The sequence below is a fragment of the Tachyglossus aculeatus genome, chromosome 5 (genome assembly GCF_015852505.1).
Source record: "Tachyglossus aculeatus isolate mTacAcu1 chromosome 5, mTacAcu1.pri, whole genome shotgun sequence".
NCBI lineage: Eukaryota > Metazoa > Chordata > Mammalia > Monotremata > Tachyglossidae > Tachyglossus > Tachyglossus aculeatus.
Window position 1 is genome coordinate 38,234,605 of NC_052070.1, and position 17,828 is coordinate 38,252,432.

General features: G+C 43.3%; 1 protein-coding gene across 7 annotated transcripts in view; it reads left to right on the forward strand.

The window, feature by feature from the left end:
• Positions 1-17,828, forward strand: part of HP1BP3 (heterochromatin protein 1 binding protein 3) — a 44,841-nt gene that overhangs the window by 8,903 nt on the left and 18,110 nt on the right. For 2 of the 7 annotated variants that reach the window (XM_038747539.1, XM_038747542.1), the window contains exons 2-5: positions 8,471-8,573; positions 9,771-9,921; positions 11,788-11,947; positions 14,114-14,257. In XM_038747539.1, coding sequence (XP_038603467.1) covers positions 8,489-8,573; positions 9,771-9,921; positions 11,788-11,947; positions 14,114-14,257 — 540 coding nt within the window. In that variant the 5' untranslated portion in view covers positions 8,471-8,488. Of the gene's footprint in view, positions 1-7,779; positions 7,978-8,470; positions 8,574-9,770; positions 9,922-11,787; positions 11,948-14,113; positions 14,258-17,828 lie in introns of those variants that run through there. The other 5 variants (XM_038747536.1, XM_038747537.1, XM_038747538.1 and 2 more) reach the window with 5 other exon arrangements.

The window sequence follows — 17,828 nt, forward strand, 5'->3', positions numbered from 1 at the left end:
TTCCAAGCCTGGGCCCTTTCCACTATGCCACGCTGCCTCTCTAGGGACGTGGGTTCTAATCCCGACTCCGCCACTTGTCTGCCGGGTGGCCTTGGGAAAGTCACTTCATTTCTCTGTGCCTCAGTTCCCTCATCTGTAAAATGGAGATTGAGACCATTAGTCCCATGCGGGACAGGGACTTTGTCTACCCAGCGCTTAGTACAGTGCCTGGCGCATAGGAAGCCATTAACAAATACCAGAATTGTTATTATTACTAGACTTTCCAGTTTGTGGCATTTAGAAGTATGTTCAGGATCAGGTGTATTGTTACTTTTGGAAGAAAAGCCCCCAGAGCTACCAGTATAAGCAGTTGATATTTTGCAAGGCATTTGAGATTCCTGGTAAGGGAAAATCTGACCCAAATTATTTCAGTTGAAGGGCGTCCTTATTCACAGGGTGGTGTAGCAATTTTTGTGCGTGCTTGCTTTCGGCACGACTGTTAGTATCCTGTTCAAAGTGAAAAGCCGACTCAATTTTCGAATAAAAAACCCGAAAAGTTAAAGCGGAAAAAACTCATGTCAAGTGATGACAGTCTCCCAGACTGCCATGCATCAGTCGGTCAAGGGCTCAGTGAAGTACATACGCTTAGGAGTATGCCTTGTAAGCTCCCCAGCGCTTAGAACAGTGCTTTGCACATAGTAAGCGCTTAATAAATGCTATTATTATGCCAGTGCGGGTTTATTGAAGTAGTTGAATAGTCACTTTGGCTAGTATTTTGGTTTTGTCCCCAGTGAGGGAGGATGTAAATTTAGTTGTGTTTAGTGAGCACTTACTATGTGCAAATCGCTGTACTAAACGCTTGGGAGAGTACAGTGTAATAACAGACAGACCCATTTCTGCCCACAGCGAGCTCATGGTCTAGAGGAATGTATTATTCTCTTAATGATCCACATCCCTTGAGTTGGAAGTGTCTGTCCCGTGCCAAAAAACAACAGGTTAAATGGTGGAAGCAAAAGTAGTCAACCAGTGGTATTTATTGAGCACTTATTGCGTGCAGACCACTATACCAGTCATTTGAGAGAGTACAATCTAACGGAGTTGGTAGATATGTTCCCTGCCCACAAGGAGCTTACAGTCTAGAGGAGGATACAGACATTACTATATATAAATTGTATATTTGTATAATTGTATATTTGTATATATATTATATATTTGTATATATTTGTATCATTGTGTATATATATATAAATTTATATATATAAATTGTAGGTATAGTAAGGCGCTCTAGTCTACTCTGGGTTTTTTGTTTTGTTTTTTGCTACTGGATACCTGGCCCCTCTGTAAGTATTTGTTGGGTTTAATTTTTTTCATTATCTCTGAATTGCAGTAAATGCTTGGGGAGAGTACAGTACAACAGAATTAGCAGACACGTTCCCTCCCCGTAACCATTTTACAGTCTAGAGGGAGTATTCTATAGTCCTTTTATCGCTAAAGCACTCTCACATTAATGATTTCATTCCATCCCTCATAACAACCCTGTGAGGTAGGGAGAGAAGGCAGGTGTTGTTATCTCCATTTTACAGATGGGGAAACTGAGGTATGGGGGGTTTACACAGCAGTTTAAAGGCAGCTCGGACTCGAACCCGGGGCCTCTGGGTTCCAGACCACCGCTCTGCCACCCGGCCACACCGCAACACTGAAACTTGAGAAATAAAATCAATCCTGTACTCAGAGGAGAGGCTTTAACCACAGACCACATAAACCACAAGCGTCCAACCCAAGTTGTTTATATTGGCTGAGCTTAGAAGGCTAAGGTAGATTAGATAACCGGTTTATTAAAATTTGAAAATATGGCTGAGAATTTTGATGCGGCAGTAGTGAGGTAGTACAAAATTGTTGGTTTTGGCAAGAAATTGTAGCAGTTTAAGTTCAGTCACCCAAACTCTCACCCAAATGTTCCACCATTGCTTTGGAGTGTTATGACTTTTCAGTGGTTAGTAATGCCATGGTATAAGTTCGATAGGTGCTGTGGGCTGGTTTAATAAAAGGAGAAAAACTCACTCAGACTTCAGCTCTCAAGTCTGTGACCTTCACTTTGGGGATCTGAATCAGATATTTTTGTCTCCAGTGCAGAACACTGTGCCCCTCAAAGTATTTTTTTGTATGTTACTATTTTCCTGCTTCATGTACTGGGCTCAGTGATATATTATGTCAGATTACGCCAGGTCGATTTATTTAGTGGATTGGGAGAAAGAGGTAAAAGCATCAGGTTTTATAGCAGGTGTCCGCCTGACACCAAATTCCACACATAAATTTTTAGGACGTTCAGTTCCGCCATAACGCCTGCTTTCAATATGCGTTTTGGCTAGACCATAGTTAAGGAATTAGGGAACGTTCTTCTGACAAGCGCATCTTTGGAGACGGGTGAGTATTGCAGCACAAATTTTCCTCACTGTGGAGTTGCACACATGCAACGCATAGGAGAACTGGGAGTTTTGAAGCAAAAAAAGACTTCCGTACACAAAAGGAAACTTAATTTTTAAAAAAATCTCTAAATTTAGAGTACTCTTCAAATGTTTTTATAAGTATCGGTTGTACTGAACTCTGTGATACAAAAGGTTGAAGTTCTTGAAATTCTTGAGGAAAAGTATTAATAGCCGTGTTTTGTGAAATCGGCTTTACCACCTCCTGACAAATGATGGTACCCGTACCCGTGTGCTTCAACAGCGCTATTCCGTAAGGCTCGACTAGCCGATCTTCTTTTGTTCAGTGCTAGAGTTGGAGATTACTCCTGCACTGGTTTAAATTATGAAGAGCCAGATGATCTCTGTCTAGTGTTTTGGGTTTGGTTACTGAGTAATTATTGTACAATATAACGGTGTTTAAAAGATAATAAGAATAATAATAATAATGGCAAGATGACATTTGTAAGGATTTTGCTCCAGATTTTTTAGGTGGTCTTGAGAAAGATAGCTTCGAAGGGCACAAAACACAATTCTAGATTTCAAGCACTCTACCAGCGATTCTGAATTTATATCAAGTGTTTGTGCGTGTGAATAAAATACATCAATTTAAGCAAATTAAAGTAACTTCTCCATCACTTATACTTGAGCCCTTACCTCCTAAGCACTCGTGTGTTCACCCCACAACACTTAAGGAAATAGGTTTCAACTCAGTTGCCTCTCCCTACCCGTATTCTGTGTGTCACGCTCCCCCCACACCACACACCCACATCCGCACACTTACTGTTGATGGATCCTCTAGACTGCAAGCTCTTTGTGGGCAGGAAACGTGTCTGTATATTGTTATATCGTACTCTTCCAAGTGCTCAGTACAGTGCTCTGCGCATAGGAAGCACTCAGTAAATACCATTGATGAGCCTCAAAGACATGTGTTGTAGAAACCATATTGTAGTATCCACCCTGGGGCACATAGTCTCTGAAGAATTTTATATCTAATAAATCTTGACTTCAGTTTCCCGGAACTGTTTTTATTCCTTTCACCCTGTTCATTGTGGGTGTTGTAACTGGTACTAATAATGTGCCATTTGAAGAAACAGCATGGCCTAGTGGAAAGAGCATGGTCAGAGGACCTGGGTTCTAATCCCAGCTCTGCCATTCGCCTGGGTGACCTCGGGCATGTTATTGCACTTCATTTGTGCCTCAGTTTCCCCATCTGTAAAGTGGGTATTCAGTACCTGTTCTCCCTCCTATTTAGACAGTGAGTCTCATGTGGGAGAGAAGCTGTGTCTGAACTGATTAACTTGTCTGTTCCTTCTACCCCCAGCACTTAAAGCAATGCCTGAAACAAATTAAGTTCTTAAAATGCCATTTAATATAGGTATTCAATATATACAATCATTCAACACATGTTCCTTACATCTAATACAAAGTCTTAAAATCCAGTGATTTTAACTGAATGGGGGAGGTAGTGTGGTTTAGAGGAAAGGGATTAGCATGGAATCTATTCCCGCTTTGTACATGGTGTGCGGTGTTACCCTGGACAAGTCACTCACCCTCTCTGGGCCCCAGTTTCCTCATCTGTAAAATGGGGCTAATGTAACCTGCCTTCTCCCTATCTCCCAGGGATGTTGTGATGATAAAACGAGGCAGATTATGTAAAAGCAGTATTCCAAAATCAAGGTGTTAGAAATGACTGCTGAATTTATGGAGTTTCTAATTTTGAAAATAATAGGGGAACCCCTCTTGTTAAATTTATACTTTCTCATTTATCTTGGGTCATTTTCCTTCCTGTTCTCCGAGGAGTTAAAACCTAGGCAAATATTAAATTTTTGTTTCTATGTACTTGTAGAATTTACCTCAAGTGCATATTAGCATGCGCTCTTGTAGTAATAATAATGGTGGCGTTTGTTAAGCGCTTACTATGTTGAAAGCACTGTTCTAAGCTCTGGGGAGGATACAGTATGATCAGGTTGTCCCACGTGGGGCTCACAGCCTTGATCCCCATTTTACAGATGAAGGAACTGAGGCACAGAGAAGGGAAGTGACTTGCCCAAAGTCACACAGCGGAGCCAGAATTAGAATCCACGACCTCTGACTCCCAAGCCCGGGCTCTTTCCATTAAGCCACGCTGCTTCTCTAACTCTTGTACTCTCCCAAGCACCTAATATGGTGCTCAGTAAATTCTTTTGATTTTTTTCCAGATTTATTTGGTTTACCTGGATTTAGGAATTCCCCCAATCCCAGTATTTCTCTAAAGATTCTGGAACGGTTAAGTTTTTAGTAACTTTGCACTTTGGGAAGGGCAAAAGGAAAGGAGAGCGGTGTGGTGGTGGCAGGTGGGAGAAGGGGGTACGAAAGGGAGAAAAAAGATCTTCAGGTAAAACGTGTTATTAGAAATACACATTCAAATGGTCTCACAATATAGAAACTGGAATGTTACACACCTGAAAGTTGGGATGCTTTCTTTTCAAGAAGTAATTCTCAGGGATAGCAAGAGAGAATTTATGTGGTAGGGTTATATAACTGGGAGCTGCTCCGAAAAGGCTGTGTGTACCAAATAAAATTTTCCAATATGAAACCACAGCTCTATGAATATCTTGTGTGTCCTCGACTAAATGGACAGTTCCTTTTGGCTTCGTGTTAGAGGGAAACACTAAACTGCTAAGTGTTAATTTTAGAAGACGTCTCTTTTAGTAAATCGTTGAGATCAAGTCAGACTTTAATCCCCTGAACTGGGTGATGTTCCTTCAATCCAACTGACCTGTTTTCTATAAATCAGAAAATTAGTCTAATTCTTTAAAAATAATTCCCTTAAAAAAGTGGGGGAAAAGTGGATGAAAACACATTTTCCCCAGGGGACTTTTATGTACAGATTTCTGAGGCTCTTCCTGGAAAAAGTAATTTTGTAACGTTTTATGAGGGAGCCCAGACTAGCCTGGAAATTAATCGATGGTATTTATTGAGCACTTACTGTGTGCAGAGCACTGTAACAAGCACTTGGGAGAGTACAAACCAAATAATTGTCAGACACAGAAAGCCCAGTTTCCCATTGCTAATTCTATCCAGACGATTCAGACCTTTGGCCAGTTACTTAATCTCAGCTTGATGATCTAGGAAATAATCAGTGGTATTTATTGAGAGCTTACTGTGTGCAGAGCACTGTGCTAAGCACTTCAGAGAGGGCAATACAACGTGTCTGTGATAGGTAGACGTGTTCCCTGCCCACAGGGAGCTTATAGTGTAGAGGGAGAGACAGACATGAATACAAATGGGTTTGTCCGTAAATTCTGGGGGGCTGAGGGTGGGATGAATATCGAGTGCGGTTGTAAAGTGTTCTGTTCCTTTCTCAATCTGCAGAGAGTTCAGATAAAAGAGAACTGGACAGCTTGTGGAAATGAATCAGGTGCCTGTTGCTACTTTAGTGCAACACTCAGTGAAAATTTTAACTTACAGAAATTGAGTTCTATTTCCTTAAAATTCCTCCCGCTTAGATTTTCTGATATAGATGAGCAGTACATTGTTGAAGCAGGTGATGATCAGCTTCAGGGATTCAGAAATCAAGCAAAGATAAGCATTGTGTAGTTGAAAATAGAGTGCACTCAACCTACAAACTGGAGTTGGGATACAGGGTGAATTTCAGAAGTCTCATTCAACATGGGTTAGGTTAATTTTGAGATCAGTGAGAAATCCATGCCCTTGAGGAGAGATTATTATTAGGACCCAACTTCAGCCCCACAATTCTTAGGTACATAGACATTAATATAAATGAATTATGGCTGTTTCCTCCTCTAGACTGGAAGCTCATTTTGGACAAGGAACTTGTCTACCATTGCTGTTGTATTGTACTCTCCCAAGTGCTTAGTACAGTGCTCTGCACAGAGTAGGTGCTCAATAAATACCATTGATTGATAAGGAATAATAAAAGCTACTAAGTAAAGAACATTATAAAGGTAAACATTAACCAATAGGTCATAAAAGTAAAGAATAATTCATATATATATATATGTATGAACTAGGGTGTAAAATGTAATCTCTGCTCTAGAGTTTAATAGATTGGAGGAACCTCCCGATGTCTCGGAGTAAGGCATTTAACCCAAGACCATAAAGAGCCAGTGAGATGGAGATAGCAGCTGAATTTAGAAGTCCTGAAGTTCAATTCTGTGCCTCCTTATTGATTAATAGTATCGTATTGCTTCCTATTAGTGAAAGTCTTCACTATTGAATTTTTAAAACATCCTGCTGGGGGAGGGAGTCAGAGGAATTTCGTTATAAAATATTATCCCGTCCCTTGTTTTATTCTGTCATTCCTCACTCTTCCTTGATTAGATTTGAGTTGCAACTTGCAGTTTGTCATCAGTCAGTCTTTATCAAATATCGAATTATGTACTTTAGCATCACTTTCAGTTCTGACAGGTAAAAAAATGAGATTTTGGGGGGGTTTCTGTTGTTTTTTTGTTTTGTTTTTTAGTAGTATTGCTCTCCCAGGTAGGAGATCAAGATTTTCTTCCCTGGGTCCACAGTCTTGTGCGCAACACTCGTCAACACCGTTATTTTTACGGTACCTTGTAGATTTTCCTGTAACAGAAAAGAAAATTGCTTCACTAATAAGAATATGGAGGACTTTGTTGTAAATTGAGGAAAGGAATAATGGATAATTAAAAGAGAAACTGTGTAGTTGATTGCAAGGAGCATTGGCCTGGAGTCGGAAGGATCTGGGTTCTTATCCCGCCTCTGCCACTCGTCTACTCTGTGTCCTTGAGCAAGTCACGTTACTTCTCTGGGCTTCAGTTCCCTTTTCTGTGAAATGGAGATTAAGATTGTGAGCCCCATGGCGGACAGGGAATATATCCACCCCAGCGCTTAAGTAGAGTCCCTGGCACATAGTGAGCGTTCCATGAATACCACAATTATTAAAACCGTTTTGACTGCTGTTAAGTAGACTCCCCCCTTTTAGTGAGTTGTCCCTTAATCGCATAAAAACTTCATTTTAGGAAGGGTTACCTGGTGGGGAAGATTTCGCTTTCTTGTGAGCTTTCTTATTCTCGTCTTTTCTATCCATGTAGAAAGCTCTACCCTGAAAAGCCTGCTTGCTGTGGCTTCTGCATTTGTCTTAATCGCTGCTTTTCCGTAGAGTTTAAATTTTTATAACTGTTTTGCCATCGTTTCGATGAGTAACTAACTGATGACCAAGTCATCTGTGGTTCCAAATAGGTGTGTGTGTGTACATATATATATATATATTTTTTTTTTTTTTTCCCTTGGGGCTTTTAAATAAATACATTTAGACAGTAGTTTTGTTTTTCGTTAACCTTCACACCGGGTCTTTTCTGTACTTCAGGTGACTCCTCACTGCACTGTTGAAACCATTAGGAAAAATCCTTGTGGTTAAAAGCGGGGGCTCCAGAGTGTAACCTGCACTTGGGCCTAGAAATTTATTTAAATGACGACTGATCCGTCTGAAGCCGAACTCGTCCATCATAAGGCGCTCCCACTCTTAGTGGGTGCTCAGCTGATCCACGCGGACAAGTTAGGTGAGGTAGGGGCCGACCCGTTCTTGAAGCTCGCCCTCGGATCAGTCCTTGACTTCCAGACCTGCTTGGGACTGCTTGGTACTTTCTCCCTTCCCCCGGCTTGAGGAAACTGCATCAAGAGTCTGAGCAAACCAGTTCTAGGTGCAAAGCTCTCCTTTCCAGATTCCCTACCCCTTCCTATACCAAGAGCGATCCTCCAACCCTTCCAAGTTTGCTCCCAAAGAAGTATGAGTCTCTTGATTGCCACTTGGAACACCAACTAAAATTAAAAAAAAAAAAGAAGGTTGAGATGTACTTTATAAGAGTCCAACTTTGCTTCAGAGAAGTAAGCTTGGGGTGTTAAACAAGTCCCTCATAAGAGCATTGGATCCTGGAGTCGACTGGAAGATCTCTCCACCTGTTCCAACATCTTCTAACACCCAGCTAGGCCCCTTAAGAAGTCCGCCCAGGCTTTTGGTTACCGTTATTTGATTATCCATATCTCTTCATTTCTCTTAGAAGGTTGAAGACAACACCATGCCAATTCGTCGGGCTGTGAATTCGTCGACCCGGGAAACTCCTCCCAAAAGCAAACGCACTGAAAGTGAGGAGAAGAAGCCAGGTAAAGCGAAGGGGCGTTGGCGGTGAGGTTTCTGGCCTCGGATGGCTTACCTTGAAATAATCAGTAGCATGAATTACCTGTCATTTGAGCATAACGTGTTCATGGATCGGAGCAGGCAATGGGGAGGAATCTTCCTCGCAAGCCTCCAGGCATTAGAAGCCAACCAAAGTAACATTCAGTAAGTTTGACCTTTGGGTAAGTGGGCCCAAGGTGAAATGAGGGTATATCAGTCTGATAGGTCAGTAGATAAAGGGATCAAAGGGAAGAGAATTGATTATTGTTCCTAGGATAATAACAGTGCTGAGCATAGGCTCAGACTTTAGTCACAGTATCTTGATCCCCTGGTAATTTTCTCCCTTTGACTCTCAGAGAATGGAAATTGAAGGGTACTGTGGTATCCTGAAGGGCAGAATGGATATCCTTATCTCTCTTTGAGGGAAACCGTCTAATCGCCCCACTTGCTGTTTGACGTGAAATTGCACTGAATTCCTAAAGGCACAGACCTATTTTAAATGTAATTTTCCTGTCTAGGAAGCTTTCATCTCTTCCAAGTTCCGGTGGGGCCATTAACTGGAATTTCGCACTTGCCATGTAGGAACTCACCCAAGATTTAGCCTGAATGGGGAAAGAGGGAAACTGTAGCCTAGTTATTTCCCTTCCCACATCTTTGCCTGAGCTCCCTGTAATTACTCTACAACTAAAGACCATCCTCGTAGCTTTGCTTCTCTCTTCCTTACCGGTTGTCCTCTCCAGTTGAATAATCTCTCTTAGTTTTTTCTGTTGTTTCTCAAATGGGACGATTCTGCACATTCTCTTTTACTTTAAATCAATCAATCAGTCAATCGTATTTATTGGGCGCTTACTGTGTGCAGAGCACTGTACTAAGCGCTTGGGAAGTACAAGTTGGCAACATATTCGGAGACAGTGACCCATTCTCTCTCCCTGCAGTTCCTGGTCCTGTTTTTAATCTTACGGCACTGTCCAGAGTGGCCCAGCCACAAAGTAAACGGCAGTTGCAAATGCACAGGATTAAGCACTTTTGAGGCTACTTTGAGTACTTGACATTCTAGCCGCATTTATAGTTCTTTTAGTAAAGGTTGCTTTTTTTTTCCTTTTCATTTGATTTTCTGGGGCTTTTTTTTTTTGCCTCAACTTCCAAAATACCCACATTAAGCATTTCTCTGTGTCTGCTTTTAGATCCAGACATAAGCTCTGAAGAATCTGCTTCCACTGGAGAAGAACAAGAGAATGAAACTCCACCTGCAACATCTAGCGAGACCGAACAGCCAAAGGAACCTGCAGCTGAAGAGAAGGGAGAAAACAAGTCATCTGAAGAAACCAAAAAGGAGTAAGCCACTCTGTCTCTTTTAACACTTATAGCAGGAGAAGAGCCAGATCCTTGGTAAAAGGAGTGCAGATATGATTATTTTAAAGTTTTACTACAAATGTGTGGGTTTGAGGGTACAGTATTTAAGCAGCTCCTTTCTAAATAAGTAACTGTAAACATGTCAACAGCACAGATAGCATTATGTAGTTATTTGTAGTTTTGTTTTGCAACTGAAGCTATTTTCACAGAATTACCTTTTCTGTGGATGCCCTTTTGTCCCAAACTCTAGGTATTTGTTGATATGGTTGAATTTGTTTTCATGATCTTGTCTCTGCTGCCAAAAAATGGAATGAGCAATTACCTTACCAGCATGCAGAGTTCTAGTTAAGGTTCGGCATTGAAAATTGTTGCTTTATCTTACTTTATGGTCAGAGGTGTTACTGTGTTAATGATATGGATAAGTAATCCAACACTTGTTTACAAAAGAACTGTAATTGCAACCTAAAAATATACAGGGTGAGAGGGGATCGGCGATGCACATAAGAAGAGTGATGAAACAAAATATTGACAGCATAAAGACATGACAAATACACAAAATGGGGAGAAAGGAAAAGCAAGTGGAATATAAGTGTTTATTGCATGCATCTTTAGGAAAAGTTGTGGTGAAGAAAGGAGATTGAGACCCAAGAATAAAATTCAGTTTTTTTATTTTTTTTTGTATGTGTATGTGTGCGTATGTGCGGTCTGACTTGCATTTTTGCAGGTAATTGAAAGCTAGTTGAATCTGGAAGACAGAGCAAAATAGCAAGGCAAAGGTAGCCTTGGCTTTGATTTTATTTGGAAGGCTTTTTTGTATTCCTGCTTCAAAAGTAACTTATGGGTTTCATAGTTTTAGTTTTTTTTGTTTGGGGGTTTCTTGTTTGTTTTGTTTGGTTGGGGTTTTTTTTTATATTTTAAGTATTGCATCTGACATAAGGTTCTAGGGTAACCTTCAAAAATTTTGCTGTAAAAAATTGTAACCCCAGCACTCTAAAGTTTCACATAAATCCCTTAACTTTTTATGATTGGTTTTATTGTTTATAGTATCAACCACCTATTCAAATTAGTGGCCCCAAAACAAGTGAATGTACTTTAAACCCTGACCTGTTTGTAGTCCTGAGCCCATACTGGCTTGAGTGACTTCCTTTAAATATGTCACTGAAGGCCACCCCGATGCTAGAAGTAGATGGTGAGTGCCCAGCAGCAGTACAGACCAGATGAAAGCACTGCTGAAGAAGACGGAAGGAGATGTTCTGTTCCAAGGCTTCAGATTTCACGCTCATCCCAACCGTTTCTCAGTGGGCATGGTGGGGGGACCAGCCAAAGAGACAGGTTAGCTGGTTCAGCCCAAACCATTACACCCCTGGGTTGGGAAACCCACATTTTATTTGTAGTAAAAGGTTCTGAGCAGCCTCTTCTCAGGATTGGTCAGCTGATGCCTGAAGAAGCATCAGCACCCCGGATATCTGAGCAGCCCGATATTTAGGAATGGGCTACTCACCCCAGATAAGGAAAATGACTAGAAATGGTGACCCTAAAACCCCCCTGCCTCACCCAAATCAAACCAGGCTCACCAGTGTACCTTGACTGGTGAGCTTTTCCATGCCAACACTACAAAGATGCTTAAAGGTGCTTGTTTTGGTTGGGATTGTCAGTGTCCCATCAGGTTTTTTTTAGCAATATTTACATGTTTAGGTAATCTTCACGTCTAGCAGCATTATCTGCTTTTTGTGCAGCTTATGTTAGGATACTGCTTTCACCCTTTCCCTTTTTCTTCTGTATCCCTTTTCCTCTCAGTACTTCACGCCTGAATTTCTGTTGCTTCAAATTTACTTTTTTCTCTTGAAGTGAGAAAGATCAGACTAAAGAAAAGGAGAAGAAAGTGAAAAAAACAATACCTTCATGGGCTACCCTCTCAGCCAGTCAGCTAGCCAGGGCCCAGAAGCAAACACAGATGGCTTCCTCCTCCCGCCCCAAGATGGATGCGATCCTGACAGAGGCCATTAAGGTAAGTGGAAATTTATCTTTGTACTTATTTGAAAAGTAATTCAGTTCATCTACCACCTGTATGGATGATACCCAAATCTACATCTCCAGCCCTGATCTCTCTCTCCATCTCTGCAGTCTCACATTTCCTCCCGCTTTCAAGACGTCTACTTGAATGTCCTCCTGTCAACCTCAAACTTAACATGTCTAAAACCGAACTTCATATCTTTCCACCCATACTCAGTCCTCCCCCTGACTTTCCCATCGCAAGCCCATTACCTTGGTGTTACCCTTTGCTCCTCTTTCCCATTCAACCTTCATATTCAATCCATTACTAAGTCCTGTAGATTCGACCTTCACAACGTAGCTAAAATCTGTCCTTTCCTCTCCATGCAGACTGCTACCACGTTAATCCACTCATCCTATCCCTCGTTGATTACTGTTTCAGCCTCCTTGCTGACCTCCCTGCCTCCTGTCTCTCCCCACTTCAGTCCATTCAATCAATCAATCAATCAATCGTATTTATTGAGCGCTTACTATGTGCAGAGCACTGTACTAAGCGCTTGGGAAGTACAAATTGGCATCACATAGAGACAGTCCCTACCCAACAGTGGGCTCACAGTCTAAAAGGGGGAGACAGAGAACAGAACCAAACATACCAACAAAATAAAATAAGTAGGATAGAAATGTACAAGTAAAATAAATAAATAAATAAATAAATAGAGTAATAAATATGTACAACCATATATACATATATACAGGTGCTGTGGGGAAGGGAAGGTGGTAAGACGGGGGGATGGAGAGGGGGACGAGGGGGAGAGGAAAGAGGGGGCTCAGTCTGGGAAGGCCTCCTGGAGGAGGTGAGCTCTCAGCAGGGCCTTGAAGGGAGGAAGAGAGCTAGCTTGGCGGATGGGCAGAGGGAGGGCATTCCAGGCCCGGGGGATGACGTGGGCCGGGGGTCGATGGCGGGACAGGCGAGAGCGAGGTACAGTGAGGAGATTAGTGGTGGAGGAGCGGAGGGTGCGGGCTGGGCAGTAGAAGGAGAGAAGGGAGGTGAGGTAGGAGGGGGCGAGGTGATGGAGAGCCTTGAAGCCCAAGGTGAGGAGTTTCTGCCTGATGCGCAGATTGATCGGTAGCCATTGGAGGTTTTTGAGGAGGGGAGTAATATGTCCAGAGCGTTTCTGGACAAAGATAATCCGGGCAGCAGCATGAAGTATGGATTGAAGTGGAGAGAGACACGAGGATGGGAGATCAGAGAGAAGGCTGGTGCAGTAGTCCACATTCCTCACTGTGCTGCCTGGATCGCTTTTCTACAAAAACATTCAGTCCCTATTTTCTCACTCTTCAAGAAACTCCAGCGGTTGCCCATCCACCTCCACGTCAAACAGAAACGCCTCACCATTGGCTTTAAAGCACTTAATCACCTTACCCCTCCTTACCTCGCTACTCTCCTGTCACAACCAGTCTGCAGTGCTAACCTTCTCACTGTACCTCCATCTCGTCTATCTGTCCGCCGACCTCTTGGCCACGTCCTGCCTGTTCCCTGGAACGCCGCCCCTTCTCATGTTCGACAGGCAGTACTCCGCCACTTCAAAGCCGTATTGAAGGGACATCTCCTCCAAGAGGCCTTCCCTAAGCCCTCCTTTCCTCTTTTCCCACTCCCTTCTGCATCACCCTGACTTGATCTATATATTCATCCCCTCTCCAAACCCCACAACACTTAGGTACATATCTGTAATGTATTTATGTTAATGTCCGCCATCCCCTCTAGACTGTAAGCTCATTGTGGGCAGGGAATATGTCTGTTAATTGTTTTATTGTATTCTCCCAAGCACTTAGTACAGTGCTCTGCACACAGTAAGTGCTCAATAAATCATCATCATCAATCGTATTTCGTATATCGTATTTAAATAGCGATTGACTGACTGATGGAAAACTCCAATTATTTTGTTCCAAATTGCAAACCAAGATTTTGTAGCAGAGAACCCTGCTACATCAGTTTTATATGATTAAAGTGGTGTTTTGGAGAATACAGTTCCATAGAGCAGGTAGACATGTTCCCTGCCCACCAGGAGCCGACAGTCCCGACTGCACTTCTTCAGTACCGTTCAGGGAATGCCCAATTTAGCACAGTACGTAGAGCTGGTTTAAAGTGACGTGCTTTGTTAATCTACCTTTTGTCTTCTAGGCTTGCTTTCAGAAGACTGGAGCGTCTGTGGTTGCTATCCGAAAGTATATCATCCACAAGTACCCTTCCCTGGAGCTGGAGAGAAGGGGGTATCTCCTTAAGCAGGCACTGAAAAGAGAGCTGGAGAGAGGAGTCATTAGACAGGTAACGAACGTTTGGTTAGAATCCATCGGAAAGCAGAACATCAAACTCAGTGCATTTTTGCCCACTGATTGCTGTAAGGCTCTGAGGTTGTTTATTAAGTTAGGTGATACTCCCTCTTGGAACCATAGACTGTGAGCCTGTTGTTGGGTAGGGATTGTCTGTCTCTGTTGCCGAATTGTATTCGTTCACTCCGTCGTATTTATTGAGCGCTTACTGTGTGCAGATCACTGTACTAAGTGCTTGGAAAGTATAATTCGGCGACAGATAAGAGACAATCCCTACCCAACAACAGGCTCACAGTCTATGGTTCCGAGAGGGAATATCACCTAACTTAATAAACAATACCAGAGACGTACAGCAATCAGTGGGCAAAAGTGCACTGAGTTTGACATTCTGCTTCCCAATGTCTTCCCGTACTTTCCATGCGCTTAGTACAGTGCTGTGCACACGGTAAGCGCTCAATAAATACGATTGAATGAATGAATCCACTCTCTCCCTAGAAGTGTGACGTTGTTCGGCGATTGGCTGCTGGTTTACCCTAATTCATGATTATACCTCAATTGCAATTGCCAGGCAGGGCATTCGTGTGCGGGATGTTACAAGCAGTTAGCAGGAGGCAGAAAAAGGGAGACTAAGAGCAAAAGTTATCCAGGGAATTAAAGTGGGATCCAATGAATCGATGGTACTTACTGAGCACTTACGGTGTGCAGAGCGCTATCCTAAGCAGTAGGGAAAGTATGATACAATAGAGTTGGTAGGCGTGATCCCTGCCAACGAGGAGGTTATAATCTACATGGATGGGGGGGTGAGGTTGGGGCCAATAGTATCCTGAAACCCAAATAAATGGCTGGGCTGCAGGTAGTCGTAGGCTATCTCGATCAATCAATTGTATTTTTTGAACGCTCACTTTCATTCTTATTAACTGAATGCTTCTTATTAATTGAATTTAATTAATTAATTGAATGCTTACTGTGTGTAGAGCACTGTACTAAGCACTTGGGAGAGTATAATGTAACAGAGTTGGTAGACACGTTGCCTGCCCACAATGAGTTTACAGCCCAGAGGGGAAGACAGACAATAAACGTAAATAAACCCATGGTTCGCAGTGGGCAGCGTGAAACGAACCTGACATTGAGGCCTGCAGTTGGGCGGGGGGAAGGGCCGTGGAATGGGTCGGAGTTGCCGCGAAAACCCCCCCCTCCCCGAAGTGGGGTTTTCTTCAGTCTGACAGTCTGGTGCCTCTCTAGTTCTCTGGAGTGTAAGCTCTTTGTGGGCAGGGCATGTGTCTGTTTATCATCATCATCATCATCAATTGTATTTATTGAGCGCTTACTATGTGCAGAGCACTGTACTAAGCACTTGGGAAGTACAAATTGGCAACATATAGAGACAGTCCCTACCCAACAGTGGGCTCACAGTCTAAAAGGGGGAAACAGAGAACAAAACCAAACATACTAACAAAATAAAATAAATAGGATAGATATGTACAAGTAAAATAAATAAATAGAGTAATAAATATGTACAAACAAATATACATATATACAGGTGCTGTGGGGAAGGGAAGGAGGTAAAATGGGGGGGATGGAGAGGGGGACGAGGGGGAGAGGAAGGAAGGGGTTCAGTCTGGGAAGGCCTCTTGGAGGAGGTGAGCTCTCAGCAGGGCCTTGAAGGGAGGAAGAGAGCTAGCTTGGCGGATGGGCAGAGGGAGGGCATTCCAGGCCCGGGGGATGACGTGGGCCGGGGGTCGATGGTGGGACAGGCGAGAGCGAGGTGCGGTGAGGAGATTAGCGGCGGAGGAGCGGAGGGTGCGGGCTGGGCTGGAGAAGGAGAGAAGGGAGGTGAGGTAGGAGGGGGCGAGGGGATGGAGAGCCTTGAAGCCCAGGGTGAGGAGTTTCTGCCTGATGCGCAGATTGATTGGTAGCCACTGGAGATTTTTGAGGAGGGGAGTAATATGCCCAGAGCATTTCTGGACAAAGATAATCCGGGCAGCAGCATGAAGTATCAATTGAAGTGGAATTGTCATACTAGTTTATTGTCATACTATCCCCTCCCAAACGCTTAGTGTGGTGCTTTTCGCACAGTGAGCACTCAGTAAATACATTGAATGAGTAAATTACAGATATGTACATAAGTGTTGTGGGGCCGAGGGAGGGGTGAACAAGGAGTGCAAATCCACGTGCAGGGCTGACCCAGAAGGGAGTGGGAGAAGAGGAAATGGCTTAATCGGGGAAAGAGTCTTGGAGGAGAGGTGCCTTCAATAAGGCTTTGAAGGGGGGAAGAGTGATCATGTCGGATGTGAAGAGGGAGGGAGTTGCAGGCCAGAAGCGGGACATGGGCGAGAGGTTGGCATTGAGATAGATGAGATAGAGATACCGTGAGTACGTTGGCATTAGAGGAGCTAAATGTTTGCGTTGGGTTGTAGTAAAAATCGGGGATAAGGTAGGAGGGGGTAAGGTGATTGCTGTAGAGCCAATCGGAAGACGTTTATATTCAGTTTATCACTAAATCCTGTCAGTTCAGTCTTCACAACATAGCTAAAATCCAGTCTTTCCTTTCCTAGCACATTAATCCAGGCACTTACTTCATTACTATGTCAGCCTCCTTGCTTCCTGTCTCTCCCCAATCCAGTCCTTATATGCTTCACTCTGCTGCCTGGGTCGTTTTTCCACAAAAATGTTCAGTCCCTATTTCCCCGCTCCTCAAGAACCTCCGGTGGTTGCCCATCCACCTCTGCATCAAACAAATTCTTTATCATCAGATTTACAGCACTCAGTCACCTTCCCCCCTCCTACCTCAACCCACTAGTCTCCTACCACAGCCCAGCCTGCACACGTTGCTCCTCTAATGCCAGCCTACTCACTGTACCTCCATCTTGCCGCCAACCTCTCACCAGCATCCTGCCGCTGGCCTGGAGCGCATTCAGTTGTCTGTTCTGTGACCTTGGGCCAGTCACTTGGCTTTTCTGGGCCTTAATTACCTCATATGTAAAATGGGGATTCAACTGGGAGCCCTGCGTGGGGCATGGACTTTGTCCAACCTGATTAGTTTGTGTCTACCCCAGTGCTTGACACATAGTAAGCACGTAATAAATACCAGCATTATCATCATCATAGTTATTATTATATCTGACACAGCTACTCTTCCCTCCGTTTCAAAACCTTTTTGATGGCACATCTCCATGAGGTCTTCCCTGACTAAGCCCTCTTTTCCTTTACTTCCACTCCCTTCCCAAGTGCTTAGTACAGTGCTCTGCACACAGTAAGCGCTCAATAAATACAATTGATTGATTCTGCATTACCCTGACTTCCTCCCTTTATTCACACCCCCCTCCACACACCAGCCCCACAACACTTATGTACCTGTCTATAATTTATTTTTATTGATGTCTGTCTCTCCCTCTAGACCGTAAGCTGGCTGTGGGCAGGGAATGTGTCTGTTGTACTATTATATTGTACCCTCCCAAGCACTTAATATGGTGCTCTGCACACAGTAAGCACTCAGTAAATACAGTGGATTGATGAATTGATGTGGAGGTGGATGGACAACCACTCCGTCTCAGAGGTGCTCTTGA